This window comes from Myxocyprinus asiaticus, chromosome 30 (assembly GCF_019703515.2).
Source record: "Myxocyprinus asiaticus isolate MX2 ecotype Aquarium Trade chromosome 30, UBuf_Myxa_2, whole genome shotgun sequence".
Taxonomy (NCBI): Eukaryota; Metazoa; Chordata; class Actinopteri; order Cypriniformes; family Catostomidae; genus Myxocyprinus; species Myxocyprinus asiaticus.
The window spans coordinates 35,996,208-36,013,981 of record NC_059373.1 but is presented as its reverse complement, the minus strand read 5'-3'; the positions used below and the strand labels follow the sequence as shown (position 1 = coordinate 36,013,981).

Genomic DNA, 17,774 nt, shown 5'->3' with positions numbered 1-17,774 from the left:
TACTAATCATTTTGTAACCAAGTCAGTTTGGTAGCACCAGCATTTCTTAATGCGAGACTTAGCTTGTAGGTTGTAAGCTCTCCGTAAAGCAATGTGTAGAATATGATGTTTCCCTTAGAATTTGTAAACAGAAGCCATGCATTTCATTTTTGTTTGCATTTCATTTTTTTGCTACAGTTAATGTTCAAACCTTTTTATCTCCCGTAACTGTCAGCAGTAATTCATTACTGTAAATTTCCATTGAAATTATATATTTAAAAAATATAATAAATAGTTTATTTAAATATGTAATTAATCATATTCAATATACAAAATGTGTGTAAAATTAATGAGGGACAATAAATACTATAACAACAGCCTGGAAAAACTTAAATCAATTTATTTTAATAAAGAAATATGACACGAGCAAGAGTGCTGTATGGCCATACATCAGCATGGCTGTGATTCAGCTGCAGGCGGAGTGCCGCAGGTAATCACAGCCATGCTGATTAAATGTTTTTTACTTGGTTTTAGAGCCACACGGTGGACATTTCACCTCAGAACTGCTACAATACGTACTACTTTCACAAAAATTTTGCCACAGTTTTTCTTTTTTCCTAAGATCAAGCTTTAAAATACACACGGTTTTGAAAATATAGCCACAAGACTTTAGTTCACCCAAAAATAAAAATTCTCTCATGATTTACTTACTTTTAAGCCATCCCAGATGTGTATGACTTTCCTTCTTTAGCAGAACCAAAGTGCAGATTTTTACAAGCAGATTTCAGCTCAGTTTGTCCATACAATGCAAGTAAATGGGTGCCATCAGGCTGCTGGCTGTTTGACGGTCCAAAAGGCATATTTAGGCAGCATAAAATGTATCCACTCCAGTCGATCAATTAATGTCTTGTGAACTGAATTGATACGTTTGTGTTAAAAAAAGAAATCGATAATTGAAAATTTTGTTAACTTTAAAAAATCACTTCCTGCCAGCAGTCGACACATCAGTGATGTAAGCGCTACGGCGCATTCACGCGAGAAGTCGGAAGTGTGCGCTCTGTATAAAACAGAGGAACGAACATCATGAGAGTTAGTTCATTTCAAACAGAAACACAGCGCTGGGCAGAAGCAACGATGTAAAGTTAAAAAAAACATTTAATTATCAATTTGTTTCTTACACCAACCTATCGATTTATTCCAGAAGACATTTATTGATTGACTGGACTCGTAAGGATTACTTTTATGCTGCCTAAATATGACTTTTGGACCATCAAACAGCCAGCAACCTGATGGCACCCGTTTACTTGCATTGTTCTGCTGAAGAAGGAAAGTCATACACATCTGGGATGGCTTAAAGGTAAGTAAATCATGAGAGGATTTTCATTTTTCGGTGAACTATCCCTTTAAACATGTGTTTAAATATATGTTAACATCATAACTAGTGTGATAAAATCATTACTAACTTAGTTTACACTACCAACGTTAGATCCCATACTTTAACTCCTGTCATGACCATGTAAAGTTGGTAGACCCAGTAACTTTTAAACAATTACCAGAAAGGGACCATTTACATGGGCAAACTCCACCCATATGACCCATAAATGCATAATCAATGCCTAACCAGACGTTCATCCACTTACAACAGTAGATTCACTGCTAAACGGATGATTTAGACTACTTTACACCTCAAACACAAACTGTTGTATGGAAGTATTAATATAAGTGCTTTGCAAAAATAGGAACTTCACATTTCTACTTTTAAACCCTCCAATACATGTGCCCCATAGACTGCCATTGTAAGTGATTTACTGTATATGTGATTGTGGCAGCGGGGGCGTGGTCAATCATCTCTCCGGAGAGAGAGAAAGGGCGCTTACACCTGAGCTAGATTACATCTAACACCTGTCTCTAATTTCAGTGAGCACGGGGAGAGCGGCATAAAAGAGCCACACCGCCAGCAGACGGGGAGAGAGACTGGCGCAAGGAAGGCCATGGTGCTATATGTTATTATGTTGATGATGTAATGAAGTGGGACTCTTTAATTAAATATCTGCTTGTGAAACTGTCGAGTGTGTGTGGAACTGTAAGCGTCAGGATGCACAATTAAACACCTACCTGAACCAGGAAATCTTGCTTCTCGCCTCCTCCTTTCCACTGAGAAGTGTTACACTGGTGCTGAAACCCAGGAAAAGTTTGAAGATGGATGTAAGTCGCCCCGTAGAGTCCTCCCAGTTGGCTGAGATCCTCCAAGCCCTCGCTGGCTTACATTGGAACCACCAGCAAAGCCTGCTTGAGCTCCGGCAAGATCAAGATCACCGGTTTGTGGAGCTCCTACGCTCAAGCAGAGGACCGGCAGGCGATCCGGAGCCTCGTCAGCCAGGAGGCGTCCCCGACCGCGACCCTGGATACCCACACGCCGTTGCCCCCGCCTGCGTTACAGAAGATGGGGACGGCGGATGACTCCGAGGTGTTCCTGGACTTGTTTGAACGCACCGCCGAGATCTGGGGCTGGCCGCTCGGCCAGTGGGCAGCCCGACTTATTCCGCTGTTGTCCGGGGAAGCCCAGCTCGCGGCTCAACAACTGCCGGCAACGAGCCTCCTGGCTTACGGTGACTTGAAGAAAGCCATCCTACAATGGGTTGGTCGGAGTCCGGAAGAGAATCATCAACGCTTCCAGAACCTGAAGCTGGAGCGCTCCGACTGCCCATTTGCCTTCGCCCAATGGCTCCGCGACGCCTGCCGAAGATGGTTGCTAGCGGGGGACCGCGGCGTCGACGGGATCATCGACCAGGTGGTACTGGAGCAACTAATACATCGACTGCCAAAAGGGACGGCGGAGTGGGTCCAGTGCCACCGCCTGGCGTTGCTGGAGGAAGCCGTCCGGCTTGCGGAGGACCACATGGCGGCAATCCCGAGGGCGGAAGAGCCCTCCTACTCTCTCTCCCCTCCTCGTGTTTTCCCCTGTCTCATCCCCCTCCCCTCTCTCCTCTCTCCTCTCGTTCTGCTCTCTCCCCAGGGCCCGTTCCTGCCCCACGCAGACGAGGAGGACTTCAGCCACCGAGACCAGCTCACCGGGCGTGGGAGGCGACACCTTCCCCTACCCCGATGCCCCGCTGCTCTCCCTCTCTCCCTCCCAACTCAAGTGCGGGCGTAGTGCCTGGGCCAGCCTGCTGGAGGTGCTGGGACCCGGACCACTTCCGGGATCAGTGCCCTCTGATGGAGCTGGGGACAGTGGTGTGGGTCTCTGCCCTCCCACAGGCTGCCCCCGACCAGGCCGGAGCGTACCGGATACCGGTAAGTGTCAAGGGGGGTACTCACCAAGCGTTGGTGGACACCGGGTGTAATCAAACCACTATCCACCAACGCTTGGTTCAACCCGAGGCTTTGGGCACAGCTAAAACGGTGAGGGTGAAATGTGTGCACGGGGATATTCACAAGTATCCAGTGGTGACTCTGACGATTAAATTCCGGGGGAAAAAGCATAGAGTGGAGGCCGCGGTTAGTTCCTGCCTCACCCATCCGCTGATTTTGAGATTTATTAAAGGGAATTTGTGCGGATGGGTCCTGTATTAAATTAGGGAGATATGCAATGTGCAATGCTCTGGCAGGGGAGGCGGAGCCGGGGCCGTCCTCGACAGCTCCATGTCATAATGACGAGAGAGGGGGAGAGGCTGCAGCCCCTCCCCTTCTCAGGGAATTCCCTGAGGGGGATTTCCCTTTGGAGCAGTCGCGAGACAAAACCCTCAAACACACCTTCGACCAAGTGAGAGTCATCAATGGTCAACGACTCCAGCCTGACATCGCCCTTTCATACCCCTATTTTGTGATTATAAAGGAGCGGTTGTATAGAGTGACACAGGACGCTCAGACTAAAGAAGATACAACCCAACTTTTGATACTACGAAGCCGTCGGGAAATGGTATTCCAGGCGGCTCATTATAATCCCATGGCAGGTCACTTAGGAGAAAGGAAAACGCTGAACCGTCTAATAGCCCGCTTCTATTGGCCGGGCATTGGCGGCGATGTCCGCAGGTGGTGTGCGGCATGCCGCGAATGCCAGCTGGTTAACCCACCGGCCACCCCAAAAGCGCCATTGCACCCTCTTCTGTTGATCGAGGTCCCCTTTGAGAGAATTGGAATGGACCTCGTCAGGCCATTAGAACGGTCAGCACGCAGACATCGCTTTGTATTGGTCCTAGTGGACTATGCAACGCGATATCCGGAAGCGGTGCCTCTTCGCAACATCTCAGCACGCCATGTTGCGGAGGCACTCTTCAAAATAATCTCCCAGGTGGGGATTCCGAAAGAAATCCTCACCGATCAAGGCACAACGTTTATGTCACAGACACTACGCGAGCTGTACGAATTGTTGAGTATTAAATCAATTCGCACCAGCGTGTACCATCCTCAAACGGATGGCCTGGTGGAACGATTTAATAAAACCCTCAAAAACATGATTCGTAAGTTCGTGCATGACGATGCTAGGAATTGGGATAAATGGCTTGACCCCGTTATTCGCAGTATGAGAGGTCCCGCAAGCCTCCACTGGCTTCTTCCCATTTGAGCTGCTGTATGGGTGACGCCCACGTGGTATGCTTGATGTATTTCGAGAGGCCTGGAAGGAGCGACCTTCAAATAGTAAGAATGAAATTCAATGCGTTCTTGATCTTAGAGCAAAACTCCACACTTTGGGACAACTAACACAGGAGAATTTGCTCCAAGCTCAAGAACGACGGCGCCGACTGTATGACAGGGGAACTCAGCTAAGGGAATTTGCACCGGGAGATAAAGTGCTTGTATTACTTCCCACATCGAGCTCTAAATAACTCGCCAAGTGGCAAGGGCCCTTTGAGGTCACACAATGAGTCAGAGATCTCGATTATGAGGTTAAACGAACCGATAGAGGGGGCACACGTCAAATATACCACCTCAACCTCCTGAAATTGTGGAGGGAGGTGGTCCCAGTGACGTTGGCTACGGTAATTCCAGAGAAGGCGGAGCTCGGACCGGAGGTGAGTTCAAAACATAAACAGTTCACCCCGGTCACTTGCGGAGACCACCTCTCACCGAGTCAACTCGCGGAGGTTGCCAGGTTGCAACAGGAATTTGCAGATGTGTTCTCCCCTCTACCGGGTGGTACAAACCTCATTCACCACCACATTGAGACCAAGCCGGGGCTCGTGGTACATAGCCACCCCTACCGATTATCCGAACACAAGAAGAAAATCGTTTGGGAAGACTTGGACGCAATACTCGATATGGGGGTAATAGAAGAATCCCACAGTGACTGGTCCAGCCCAGTTGTTCTAGTGCCTAAGAGCGATGGGTCTGTACGATTCTGTGTGGATTATAGGAAAGTCAACGCGGTGTCTAAATATGACGTGTATCCAATGCCTCGCGTTGATGAGTTGCTCGATCGGTTGGACACTGCTCGATTTTATTCGACATTGGATTTGACGAAGGGTTATTGGCAGATCCCCTTGACACCAATTTCCTGTGAAAAAACCGCCTTCACACCGTTTGGATTACACCAGTTTGTGACACTTCCGTTCGGTTTGTTTGGAGCCCCAGCTACGTTTCGGCGTCTCATGGACCGAATTCTCAGACCGCATTCAGCTTACGCCGCTGCCTATTTAGATGATATCATCATTTACAGCAATGATTGGCAGCGGCACATGCAACATCTGAGGGCGGTTCTGAGATTGCTGCGCCGAGCGGGACTCACAGCAAACCCAAAGAAGTGCGCGATTGGGCGGGTGGAGGTACAGTATCTGGGGTTCCACTTGGGCCACGGGCAGGTGCGTCCCCAAATTGACAAGACAGCGGCGATTGCGACCTGCCTGAGGCCCAAGACCAAAAAGGGGGTGAGACAGTTCCTGGGGCTGGCTGGCTATATATAGAAGATTCGTGCCTAACTATTCGGACGTCACTGAACAGTTACTGATCTCACTAAAAAGGGAGCTCCAGACCCGGTCCAGTGGACAGAGCAGTGTCAGCAGGCATTCACGCAAGTTAAAGCCACACTTTGCGGGGGGCCACTTTTACATTCACCTGATTTCTCTCTCCCTTTTGTTTTACAGACAGATGCTTCAGACAGAGGGCTGGGGGCCGTACTCTCGCAGGTGGTGGAGGGGGAGGAGCGCCCGGTGCTGTACATTAGCCGTAAGCTCTCGTTGAGGGAAACTAAGTACAGCACCGTGGAAAAGGAGTGTCTCGCCATCAAGTGGGCGGTCCTCACTCTCCAATACTACCTGTTGGGGTGGGCCTTCACCCTCTGTTCCGATCACGCCCTGCTCCAGTGGCTCCACCGCATGAAAGATACCAACGCACGGATCACCCGTTGGTATCTGGCTCTTCAGCCGTTTAAGTTCAAGGTGGTCCACAGACCGGGAGCGCAGATGGCTGTTGCCAACTTCCTTTCCAGGAATGGGGGGGGAGTGGTAGGCAGGCCGCATGCCTCCCCGGCCTGAGTCGGGCAGTGGGGATATGTGGCAGCGGGGGCGTGGTCAAGCATCTCTCCGGAGAGAGAGAAAGCGGTAAGGGCGCTTACATCTGAGCTAGATTATGTCTAACACCTGTCTCTAATTTCAGTGAGCACGGGGAGAGCGGCATGAAAGGGCCACACCGCCAGCAGACGGGGAGAGAGACTGGCGCAAGGAAGGCCACGGTGCTATATGTTATTATGTTGATGATGTAATGAAGTGGGACTCTTTAAGTAAATATTTGCTTGTGAAATTGTCGAGTGTGTATGGAACTGTCAGGGTGCACAATTAAACGCCTACCTGAACCAGGAAATCTTGCTTCTCGCCGCCTCCTTTCCACTGAGAAGTGTTACAGTGATTTTTGCATGATTTTATAAATGGAGGATCGAGTTGAATTTATTTTCTGTGGTAACTGACAGCATGTCACAGATGCTGTCCATAGAGCTTAACTCACATTAAACTCAGAACATTCCTGAAATTAGGCTGTTTCACCATCTAATAGACTAATCTAATCTATCTCAAGAGCAGAATAGTTTAGGTCTAACACACAGTTTGAGTTTATTCAGAGTTCAGTTTGAATTGTGTAAGGTTACTAAGCTCACAAATACACAAAGATTAGCTGCAGACTTCTGAAGAACTCTATGAATCAGTTATAGTACATGTTAACATAGGGTGGGTTTTCTGTATAAAAAAAATGAGTGCCAGCTTTTAGACAAAAATAAGGTGTACACAAATCCACACCTAAGCCACTCTTCATGTCACATTTTGGAGAATGGTGCAATGCATATCCAGATAAAGACATAATGTACAGAAATTCATGCACACACACATTAATCCATAAAGCCTGTATGTGTGTATGCCTGCGCAGGGCTCAGGAAAAGGGCTCGGTAGTGCTGGAGGCAGTGCATGTAGAGAGGGCCGGATCAAAGAGGCAGTTGTGTTTGCCACACTCTATTGTGTCTATTGAGTGCTGTGCCAGTGCTTTAACCCACTGTGCATGTGCATATCGCTGCTGCCAGCAGGGCAGTGAGTGGGAAAGACTGCAATGGTTTTTAAGCAGCAACCCCAAAAAGCTCATCCTCTTTTTCAGCTCACACCCACAGTCTTACATGCACAGCGACAACTGCAACATGCAGATACTATGCGGCAAATAGAGGAGAGTATTGCAGATATACTGTCAAATGATGGTGAAGCCAGATTTTAATGTGTTCTCAGGCAAAGCTGGTTTGGGTTTATTTTGACAGATGAAAGTATTCTTCAACTAGATCTTTTTTACCCCCTTTTTCTCCCAATATTGAATGCCCAATTCCCACTACTTAGTAGGTCCTCGTGGTGACGCAGTTACTCACCTCAATCCGGTGGCAGAGAACAAGTCTCAGTTGCCTCCGCTTCTGAGACCGTCAATCCACGCATCTTATCATGTGGCTCGTTGTGCATGACACCGCTGAGACTCCCAGCATGTGGAGGCTCATGCTACTCTCCATGATCCACGCACAACTTGCCACGCGCCCCATTGAGAGCGAGAACCACTAATCTCGACCACGAGGAGGTTACCCCATGTAGCTCTACCCTCCCTTGCAACTGGGCCAATTTGGTTGCTTAGGAGACCTGGCTGGAGTCACTCAGCACACCCTGGATTCGAACTCGTGACTCCAGGGATGGTAGTCAACGTCAATACTCGCTGAGCTACCCAGGCCCCTTTCAACTAGATCTTTAATAGTTCTTAATCAACCTTACCCTGATATGACAATGACTTTAAGTTCAATCATTAAATTCTTCATGGGGCTAGCTGAGACAACTAACTTAAAAAAACCTGTCATACACAATAACAACAAAAATTAATTTACATTTTAATACGCTTATAAGATGGGTTTTAACTGAACCATGCATTGTTAGTCTACAACTACCAAATCATTTATTAGGATTATAATACGGGATAATAACACCATTAAAGAAATATTCCGTGTTCAATATAAGTTAAGCTCAGTCAACAGCATTTGTTGCATTATGTTGATTACCACAAAAAATTATTTGGTCCTGTCTCTCCTTAAAACAAAAAGAAAAAAAAATAAAGAAAAAAATTAATGAGGCCAATTTTTGGAGGGCTTAAAATCAGAAATGTGAAGCTTATAATTTTCTAAAAGCATTTACATGAATTTTTAAAACTTGTTTATTATCTGAGCAGTAAAGTTGTCTAAGTTTCATTGTATTTACGGTCGTTTTAGGGTTTATGACATTAAGTCATCATGGCAATGAAGTAGTATAATTTGAGACTTTAAGTGATTTTATCACACTAAAATCATGTTAACATGCATATTATTTAAAACGTGTTGCTATACTTTAAAATAAAAAAGTGAGTATTTTTTACGTTTACGGACTTCCATTATAAGTATGTAACCCACATTTTTGCTTTTTTTAAAGGAGGGATAAAACAGTTCACAATTCTCATGTGTGACTTAAATTGACAGTTTTACCATGGTGGTACATATGGCAGTAAGGGTCATTTTGATCTTGAACCTACTGTAGATCTTTTCAACTTGTAATCTGTTAACCAGTTGACATTAGCCAATCTGGTTCTTTGACAAGTAACCATGTTAGCCAATTATCTAGCATGCTCCCTCTTTGTCTAGAATTTAAATTGTCTGCTTCACTGCAGTGAGCTACGAGAATTTTTTTATACCCTCCTTCTCCCCAGCACCACCCTACTAGATCTGCTTTAAGGAGATTCAATGCATGTCTAATTGTGCAGCAGCAGCGTAAACAGATTTAGTCCGCCACTAACTTGTCATACCCATTATAATACTTGAAAATTTATGACTGAAATTTAGCTACTATATTGTCATATCAGGGTAAGGAAGGACATTAGCCACCATCATTCGTTTTTACAGAATTGATGGCAGAAGACTATTCATCCCCTTAAGTCACAACACAAAACACACTCATTCCACATGCTGCGCACTTTCTAAAGAATGAGCTTCTAAAAGCAACAAATCAACTCTTCCTCAGAATCACTCAGTTTTCCTCAGGATCTGTCCCTCTTTCCTGCTTTACTCCCTCAGGGCCACTTTGTGTACATTCACTCTCTCCATTTACACTGGAGAAAAGTGGCATTCAAGCTGGGGACCCAGTATGATTGACATGCTAACAGAGTGCCACCTTCGGCCACCCATTTCTTCTTTCAGCATGGCTTCAGCCTACACGCCAAAAGAAATCCATCAGTTCCCTGCTCTAATTACTACTAAGTGAAATGGAAAGACATGTGAAAGAGGCTTTCGGACAGTTAAATGAATGACAGTTCTGGTTCTGCTGGTCATCATCCAGATCCACACAATCTGTTCAATCGAAAGTCTTTCCAGTACGGACTGCCGCCCAAACTGCAAAACTGTCAACAGTAGCAAACACTGGATTAAGATGCTGTCAGTGCTGTAAACGCCAGACTGAATTCACATGCCAAAACGGGAAACAAGCACTTCATCTTGATGAGACCGCATTTGCGGTTTGATAGAGCGATTTCAAACATATAAAAATATCATATCACTAGCCTCTCAATACTGTTTGTGTGCGCCAAAATGTATTTTACATGCTCTGAGTTGTGAATCTTTTGATAATCTGTCATCATTAAAATAAAAAATTTTCAATTTATTTGATACATGTCATTTTAATAAGGTTGCATCATTAATATTTAAGTTATTCTAAAATATATGCTTTGATATGCATGTATGACTTGCAGTAACTGCACTGTTGCTTTAAATAAAACCAATTTTTGTTAGTAATAGGACAGCAGCTGGCACTTAAAGCTGAAGTGTGCAATTTCTGTGCTGATAGTGTCACCAAACGACGCTACATTTATGTTTGAGTAACGTACCAAACATTGTTCAAAAAACGTGTTTGGCTCAGTCACCAAAGTTTGGTCCTTATAGTGCTTAAAGCAAGGCAGACTGTCCAGACAAAAAAAAAATCATTCTAGTCACATTCTACGGAAAGATTCAGGAAAAATACATATTTATTTGAAAGACCCCCTTTTCCAATAGAGTACCTGTGATCAGATGCTAATTGAGGCTGCTGCGGTCGCCTGTAGGGATAATGTACCAGAGCTGAGTCTCCACGTAGGAAGCGAGGCCCATTTACGTCCATTACTGCACAACCACAAAGACCCCAGCAGTCTTGCCCAGCACAAAATACATTTATAAATATCTAACGCACCTGGACAGAATTATATTGAATAGAACCATTAGCGGTGATAAAAAAAAACCTCCTGCTTCAAGCTTGAATGATGGACATAACGATACCAGTGTGATCCATATGGACAATCTGAAAGCAGGTTTGGCAGTCGGCAGCACTGCAATACTAGTCCTGATTTACTGAATGTTTGGATATAATTTAGGAGCCTCCTTTGACAAAGAACAAAGTGACAACTGCCCTCAACAAGAGAATAGCCTATTTCAGCTCGACCTTTGACCCTGGGATAGATTAGAATACACCTTCATTATTCAGGTCTATTCGATCAATGAGCTCGCAAACAAAGCAGCAAAACCCCTCTCAGCTTCACCTGAACACACTTCTAATGAGGTGTGTGTGAGAGCTGGCGGGCATACGTGATCAATAGTGTGAATGATGTGAAAGACAGAGCACTACAAATCTACTTTTCTAGAAGAAAAATCTACATCTAGAAAAAAAAAGTTTCTTTAGCAGAAAACTGATTTCAATACAGGATATACCTCTTGCTGATTTAAACAGATTTAAGGTATAAATGCCATTACAATAAGTTTTAATTAAATGTAATTTACTAAATGGCCTTAAACACCTACACAAGTGCAAGAATGCATAAATTCTAGCAATGCAAGTTTGGTTTTCTGAGGTGTTGCGGTCCAATAACACAATGCAAGTTCGCAATGCATTTGCTGCACTTCTGCAACATTTCTGTTGTGAATAATACACTGTTTGTAGTAAAAACGTGCTACACAATGTAATATCCTATTCTGTCAGAATAGTTTCTAAAACGTGAAGAATTTCACAACAATGTAGCTAATACTGTACTTCCGTATACTATTATTCATTATATGATATTCAGGAGCTCAGGGTTTTTTCAGGACAATTTTGTCATTGTGTTTATATTGAAAAGCTTAAATCATATGTTTGATCCATGTTTAAAGTTTATACTGAACATTTTTCCAAATGTATGAATATTTGGTTAAAGTTTACTTATTTTAAGTTTTAAGTTTGTCATTTTGCACATAACTCAACTAAAAGATGCTATTTTTTTGCTGACAAATTATTTATCATAGAGTACACTTGACTTGAATGAATGAATTAGTCATGATGAAATACTGACTAAATTTGAAAGTCATTTTCGTCAAAAGAGAAAAATTAATGACTAAAATAAAATAAAAAATATGTAAAAACTAACACAGGGTCTAAGTCGGTGAATAATAAGTTATTTAGCAAACTATAGTGACTTAAAGTGTTCATGTGAAAGCAATGCAAGATACTGTGTGAACATTTGAGCTACTCTGTAAAGGTTTCACTCTTAGCTCTCATTAATGTGCAATGGATGACAAAATTTAAAATGACTTGCATTGAGTTTTTTCTCACCAAAACATATCATATGCCTTCAGAAGACTTGGAATATGGTGCATGAGTCACATGGACTAATTTTGTGGTACTTTAAGTTGCTCTTTTAAGCTTTGAAGTGAAGCACTATCAACTGCAATTGTTTTGAATAGACTGACCAGGATATATTCCTTTTTGTGTTAAGCAGAAGAAAGTCTTAAGGGTTTGGAACGACATGAGGGTCAACATGATCACGCGGGAGGTCGGCATGTTGTTTCCGATAGTTCCGGTACACTAGGATCGGCGACATTATGCCAACTCATGGACCGCTGTCATCTATCAGATATGTTTGAATCGGTTTAAGTTTGATTGCTTACCCCTGTGGTGCACACAGAAGCGCGTCCGGAAGCACGTCGCGTCAGCAGCAGGGGAAACCAGGGTTCGGATCCCGTGTCAAGACCAGGGAGTAATCGCTATTGCATAATAAGTGACGAGTGTGATTCGGACGTTGCATTTTCACCTCTAACATTACAGTTTTACTCCACTAATTGTTAGGGTTAGGCATAGGTTTGGGTTGGGTGGTGGACTTCATAAAACAGGCATTTCTCGTCACTGTACTAATGCCTGTACAGCTGAAAACAACTTGCCCTAGGTTCGATTCCCAGGGAACACACAAACTGATACACTATATTACTTGAATGCACTGTTGTCATGCCTGCCAAATGAATAAATGTAAGACAGCACTTACGAACAGTCCACTGAGCTGTCAGAAGAGACAGAACAACTTGACAACTGGATCTGATGATCAAGCTAAAAAACGTCTTGCTTTTGGCTCCCCTACGCGGACAGTACACCCTGAAAATGGAGCTCACGCGTGCCCCTACGCGCAACAACACTTACTGTTTTGGCCACAGGGGGCAGTGTTATGAATTTTGGTAAGTATACACCGATTTTAGCTAAAGAAAAGTCAACCTACTCTTTTCGATCTCACATTGAGATCAGTCGGTGAGGGTGAGACAATTATGACAGAATCTTAATTTTTGGGTGAGTTATTCTTTAACAACTACACCATACTGGTATACAGTAACCTGGTCTAAACTGGTTTTAAAAGGCACCCATAAAAACATTCACAGCTTATATTCTTGTCTGCAAGAGGACCTCTAGTAATCTAGCTTAAGCTCTCCAATGTATTCTAGTTAGGGTCAATACTGTCTATTTATCAATTTTACATTATGTCAGTTCAGTGGTCTTAAGTGCCTCTTATTTTCCTTTTTGAATTCCACAGAGCAGGTCAGGTTCTATTAAAGGGGTCATGACATGAGTTATCAAATAAAAGTTAATTGTACTATAAAAACATAATGTAAGTTTCAGACCTCAAAACTTCCTCCTCAATGCAAAAAGAACATTTATTGAAAAACTACTTGTTCTCTACAGTACATTCTCCACATTGTGATGTCACACTGTGGTAGATATTTGCATCTGACCGCCTTCACAACAACACATCCATGACTACTTTACCTTATCACTTCCCTAGCCCTGCCCAGTAGCGGTGAACAGTGAGATGGCAGGTCAGTCAAGAGCAAAGAGCCAATCAGAATAGTGGGAGTTTACTGTCAAGTCTTAAAGGAGAAGCAGCACCAAAACCAAGCGTTTCTGACAGAGGGTCAGAATGAGGGTTGAAAATTATCATGTTTTATAAATATATGACTGTTTTTTAATGTAACTAATATTATAAATAAACCTCAAGAAACATATTAAAATAATAAAAAAGGCATGTCATGACCCCTTTAAAGCCATGTGAGTGCTTGTTTAACTACTACAGCAAGTAGGTTCGATTCCCAGGGAACACACAAACTGATACACTATATTACTTGAATGCACTGTTGTCACATCTGCCAAATGAATAAATAAGACAGCACTTACAAACAGTCCACTGAGCTGTCAGAAGAGACAGAACAACTTGACAACTGGATCTGATGATCAAGCAAAAATAATAATGTGCCTGATTGAGCACATGTGCTGCAAAAATCAGACATGATATTTTTTGAAAACTCAATGATAAAGAAACTATTAAATCAATATCTAAAATATACAGAGCGAAATGAAACACTAAAATCTTCAAATACTCTCAGGTACAGGATATATTTACAGTAGAGCGTAACATTTAAGGACATGTGCAGAAACGCAGCAGATATGAGAGGTTATACAGTAGGAACAATCAGACTGTACAACAGCAGCAGACCCTCTGAGCTCAGAATGAAGTGCTTCACTAATGCCACCTGCTGTTCATGCAACAGCAACACCAATCAGGGACACAACACCCAAAGATGTTATGAAACTGTTTTGGGCTATATATATATATATATATAAAACGCCAGTGCAAGCATGACGTGTGTGCGTGTCAGAGTTCAGTATTAGCAGACTGTCATCTGTCATTACGGGAGTAAATCAGTGCAGTACCCGAAGCCATGCAGTTAGTCCCCATTTTCAGAAGTCAGCATTAAAATATAGTACACAATACATTAGTCTAAAAACTCCTCTTAAAAGCTGAAGCGTGTAATTTCTGCACCGCTAACATCACCAAGCAGAATTGCAGAAATAATCAGTTTTCAAACCTGCACTAGTGTACAAATAGTTCCGCCTCCAAACTCGCGTCATTAGTTGAGCCAATGTTGCTGTGTGGGGCAGGATGAGCTGCTCAAACAAACAGAAGAATGCTCTGATAGCACCATAAGCCCTATTCAGATGGCAAATGTTTCTCAGGGTGACATCTATAAAAGTACATTTTCATGGCTCCTCTGTGTTAAAACTCATGCGTTCGGATGAGAATTAAATCACGTGGAACGAGCGTGACTTTTTGTCAATCACATGATTGCAGTTGCGCTTGTTATATGTAAAATTCATCAATCCACAAACTCTGTCCTCTGTATTTGCGTTTAAATATGTTTGGAATTACACTAAAGTGAAAACTAAATTTTTAAAGCATGAGGGATATGCGCTGCAAAGCACTGTGTACATTTACAGTGTACATTTTCACATACGGAACAAGCCAAAATTCTTGTGAAGAGCAATTAAACGAATCAAGAAGCTGTAGGGACAAGACTGTTTATCAACGCAGCCAAATAAATCTGGCAATGGGGGCATGTTTCGTCATCCGCATCCCTTCAGTTGCACGTTCTCTCCTAAGCGCACGCAAGGAGATATAGAAGCCGCACCTATCAAGGACAGTAAAGACAGTTCAAATAAAATTTGAGGAGCTATGGTAAAAATGGTTTTCTTATGTTTTATCTATAGCGAAACCCACTTCAACACGCCCCCAAAGTTGTTGACGGGGTGTCTGTGTGGGTGCCTCGTGCCGCCCCCCGCAAGATGCAGCCCTGGGCAATTGCCCAAGTCGCCCCTGCCTAAATCCGCCACTGAAGCTGGAGTATGGACTTTTTTTTTTTCGTAAACACTGAAAAAATTACACACATCAGCTTTAAACAAGGTGGAGTGTCTGATTTAGCATTTCACAAGTTTTCCATTGTGCTGTTAGGACATTGTAAGACATGCATTTTCCTTTGAATACTTCATGTGAGTATACATACACGCTGTAAAGAAAAAGCAATTAATTATCATCTATTAGCATGCAACACTGCAATTTCCTCATGCAAAACATGCAAACTTTCTAATAAAACATGAGCATGCATTTCTAATTCATTTCTATCATATATATATTATATGTCCGTTTCAGACATGTGCAAATGAAATGCCAGGGTTAACAGAGCTTTAATGCAGGATTAGAAGAGTCTATGTTTCGGCCCGGGTTAGGACTTATGATAATTAGTCATGGTGCTGGAGGAGGAAAATGAGTGGGGTGGATGATGGGTGTTTTGTGCTCAGCACATCAGTACATACCCACAAAGAGCCTCTTAGGAACTTTGATTTCCTCGTCCTTACTGTCTGTCGCTTCAGACAAATAAGAAAAACAATAAGAACAGTAAAAAAAGAGAGAGAGAGAACTAGATTTTATCTCACCTTGTTCTCAGACAGGTAAAGTTGCATTTAATGTTAATTTGTACATGTTTATCAAAGAGTTTATTTTGTCAAACTGATCATGGGAGCCTATTGATTTGATTTCAGAACTGGATTCCCTTGATTTGATATCCTGATTTACTTGATTGTAAGTCTGTGCAATGCATGCACCTCATAAAAGTAGATCCATCATAGTAGTAGTTCCCTAAAATCATTTATTCACCCACATGCCTTTTCAAACCAGACTTTAATTCTTCAATGGAACACAAAAGAAGGAATTATGAAGAATGTTCAAGCTACTTTTTCCCCCAACTCAGAGCTATATAGACTTCTGAAGCCATATGATAACTTTCTTTGAGGAAAAGACCTAACTTGAAGTTGTATTACGGTGAAAATCTTCCTCTCCGCTGTAGCTCTCAAATCTTATTTGCACTTGTGCATATTACAACTTGGTCATATGGACAACTTCTTTGGTACTTTAATGGTGCTTTTTTTTTTGTGTGTGTGTGTCATATTTGGATATTGACAGCCTGTGATCACTGCATGCCTAATGGATAAGAGCTGCCAGAACATTATGCTAAACCTCTCTTTTTGTGTTTCATGGATTAAACTGGTTTTGTAATGTCGCGGGTGAATAAATAATGACAGAATGTTCATTTTTTTTAGTAAACTAATGCTAAAAATACTTGGTTATTTTATAGAAATAACTGAGATGCTTTCTCTTTGCACAAATCTTTAAAGGACTATTTACGGTTCAATACAAATTAAGCTCAATTAACAGCATTCGTGGCATAATGTAGATCTCCACCAAAAATATTTTTGACTCGTCCCTCCTTTATTTAAAAAAATAAATAAATACAAAATTGCGGTTACAGTGAGGCACTTACAATAAAAGTAAATGGGGCCAGTCTATAAATGTTAATACACACCGTTTCAAAAGTAAAGCCACAAGATGTAAACATTATAACATTATACGTGTTAACATGATTTTAGTGTGATAAAATCACTTAACACATGAAACCCTGAAAACTTTACACAGGTAAGGTTAGTAAGTGATTTTACATAATGATCTTACGTATAATGTTAACATCTAGTTGTGTTTATGGACTGGGCCCATTCAATTCCACTGTAAGTGCCTCACTGTAATCACTATTTTTTTCTAATAAACTAGGGGTGAGTCAAAATTATTTATTGTGGCAATCAACATTATGCCATAAATGCTGTTGATTGAGCTTAACTTGTGTTGAACCCAGAATATTCCTTTAACATGTACATAACCAATATGTACCTTTTTTGGGCTAAAAATTCCCCATCTGTTAAGTCCTGCTAGAGAGTTTGCAAGCGACACCGCTGTGTTATGTAAAGAAGTTAACTCAATGTATTTAACTCTCTTTGATATCATAATTAAAACCCCTCAGACCTTTTGTGCACTGTCACAGCAATATCTATTCTTACTCCATGACGACAGAAAGAGCAGCAGTATGATTTCACTAACTACACTGAAAGAAAACACCCTCATTAAACAGGATCCTTCACTTCTGTACAAACAGAATAGGTCGACACTATTAGTTTAAGGTTCTGTCAACTTTGTCCAAGGAGTGTAAACCGGAATATGTTTGAACTTCCTGTTATAAAACTATTCAACTATAACTATGGGGTGTGTTCGGCATTACATAATACTGCCATAATACTCATACTCCTTTTGCAGTATGCAGAGCAGGGATTACCTGGATGAGCTACTTCATTTGC

At 42.3% G+C, this 17,774-nt stretch overlaps 1 protein-coding gene across 2 annotated transcripts in view; it reads right to left on the bottom strand.

Moving 5' to 3' along the window:
- Positions 1-17,774, bottom strand: part of LOC127420758 (solute carrier family 66 member 2) — a 58,869-nt gene that overhangs the window by 37,514 nt on the left and 3,581 nt on the right. Inside the window, exon 3 of one of the 2 annotated variants that reach the window (XM_051663288.1) lies at positions 15,909-15,959. The exons of the other annotated variant lie outside the window; for it this stretch is intronic. Coding sequence (XP_051519248.1) covers positions 15,909-15,959 — 51 coding nt within the window. The remainder of the gene's footprint in view (positions 1-15,908; positions 15,960-17,774) is intronic. 2 annotated transcript variants of the gene reach the window in all.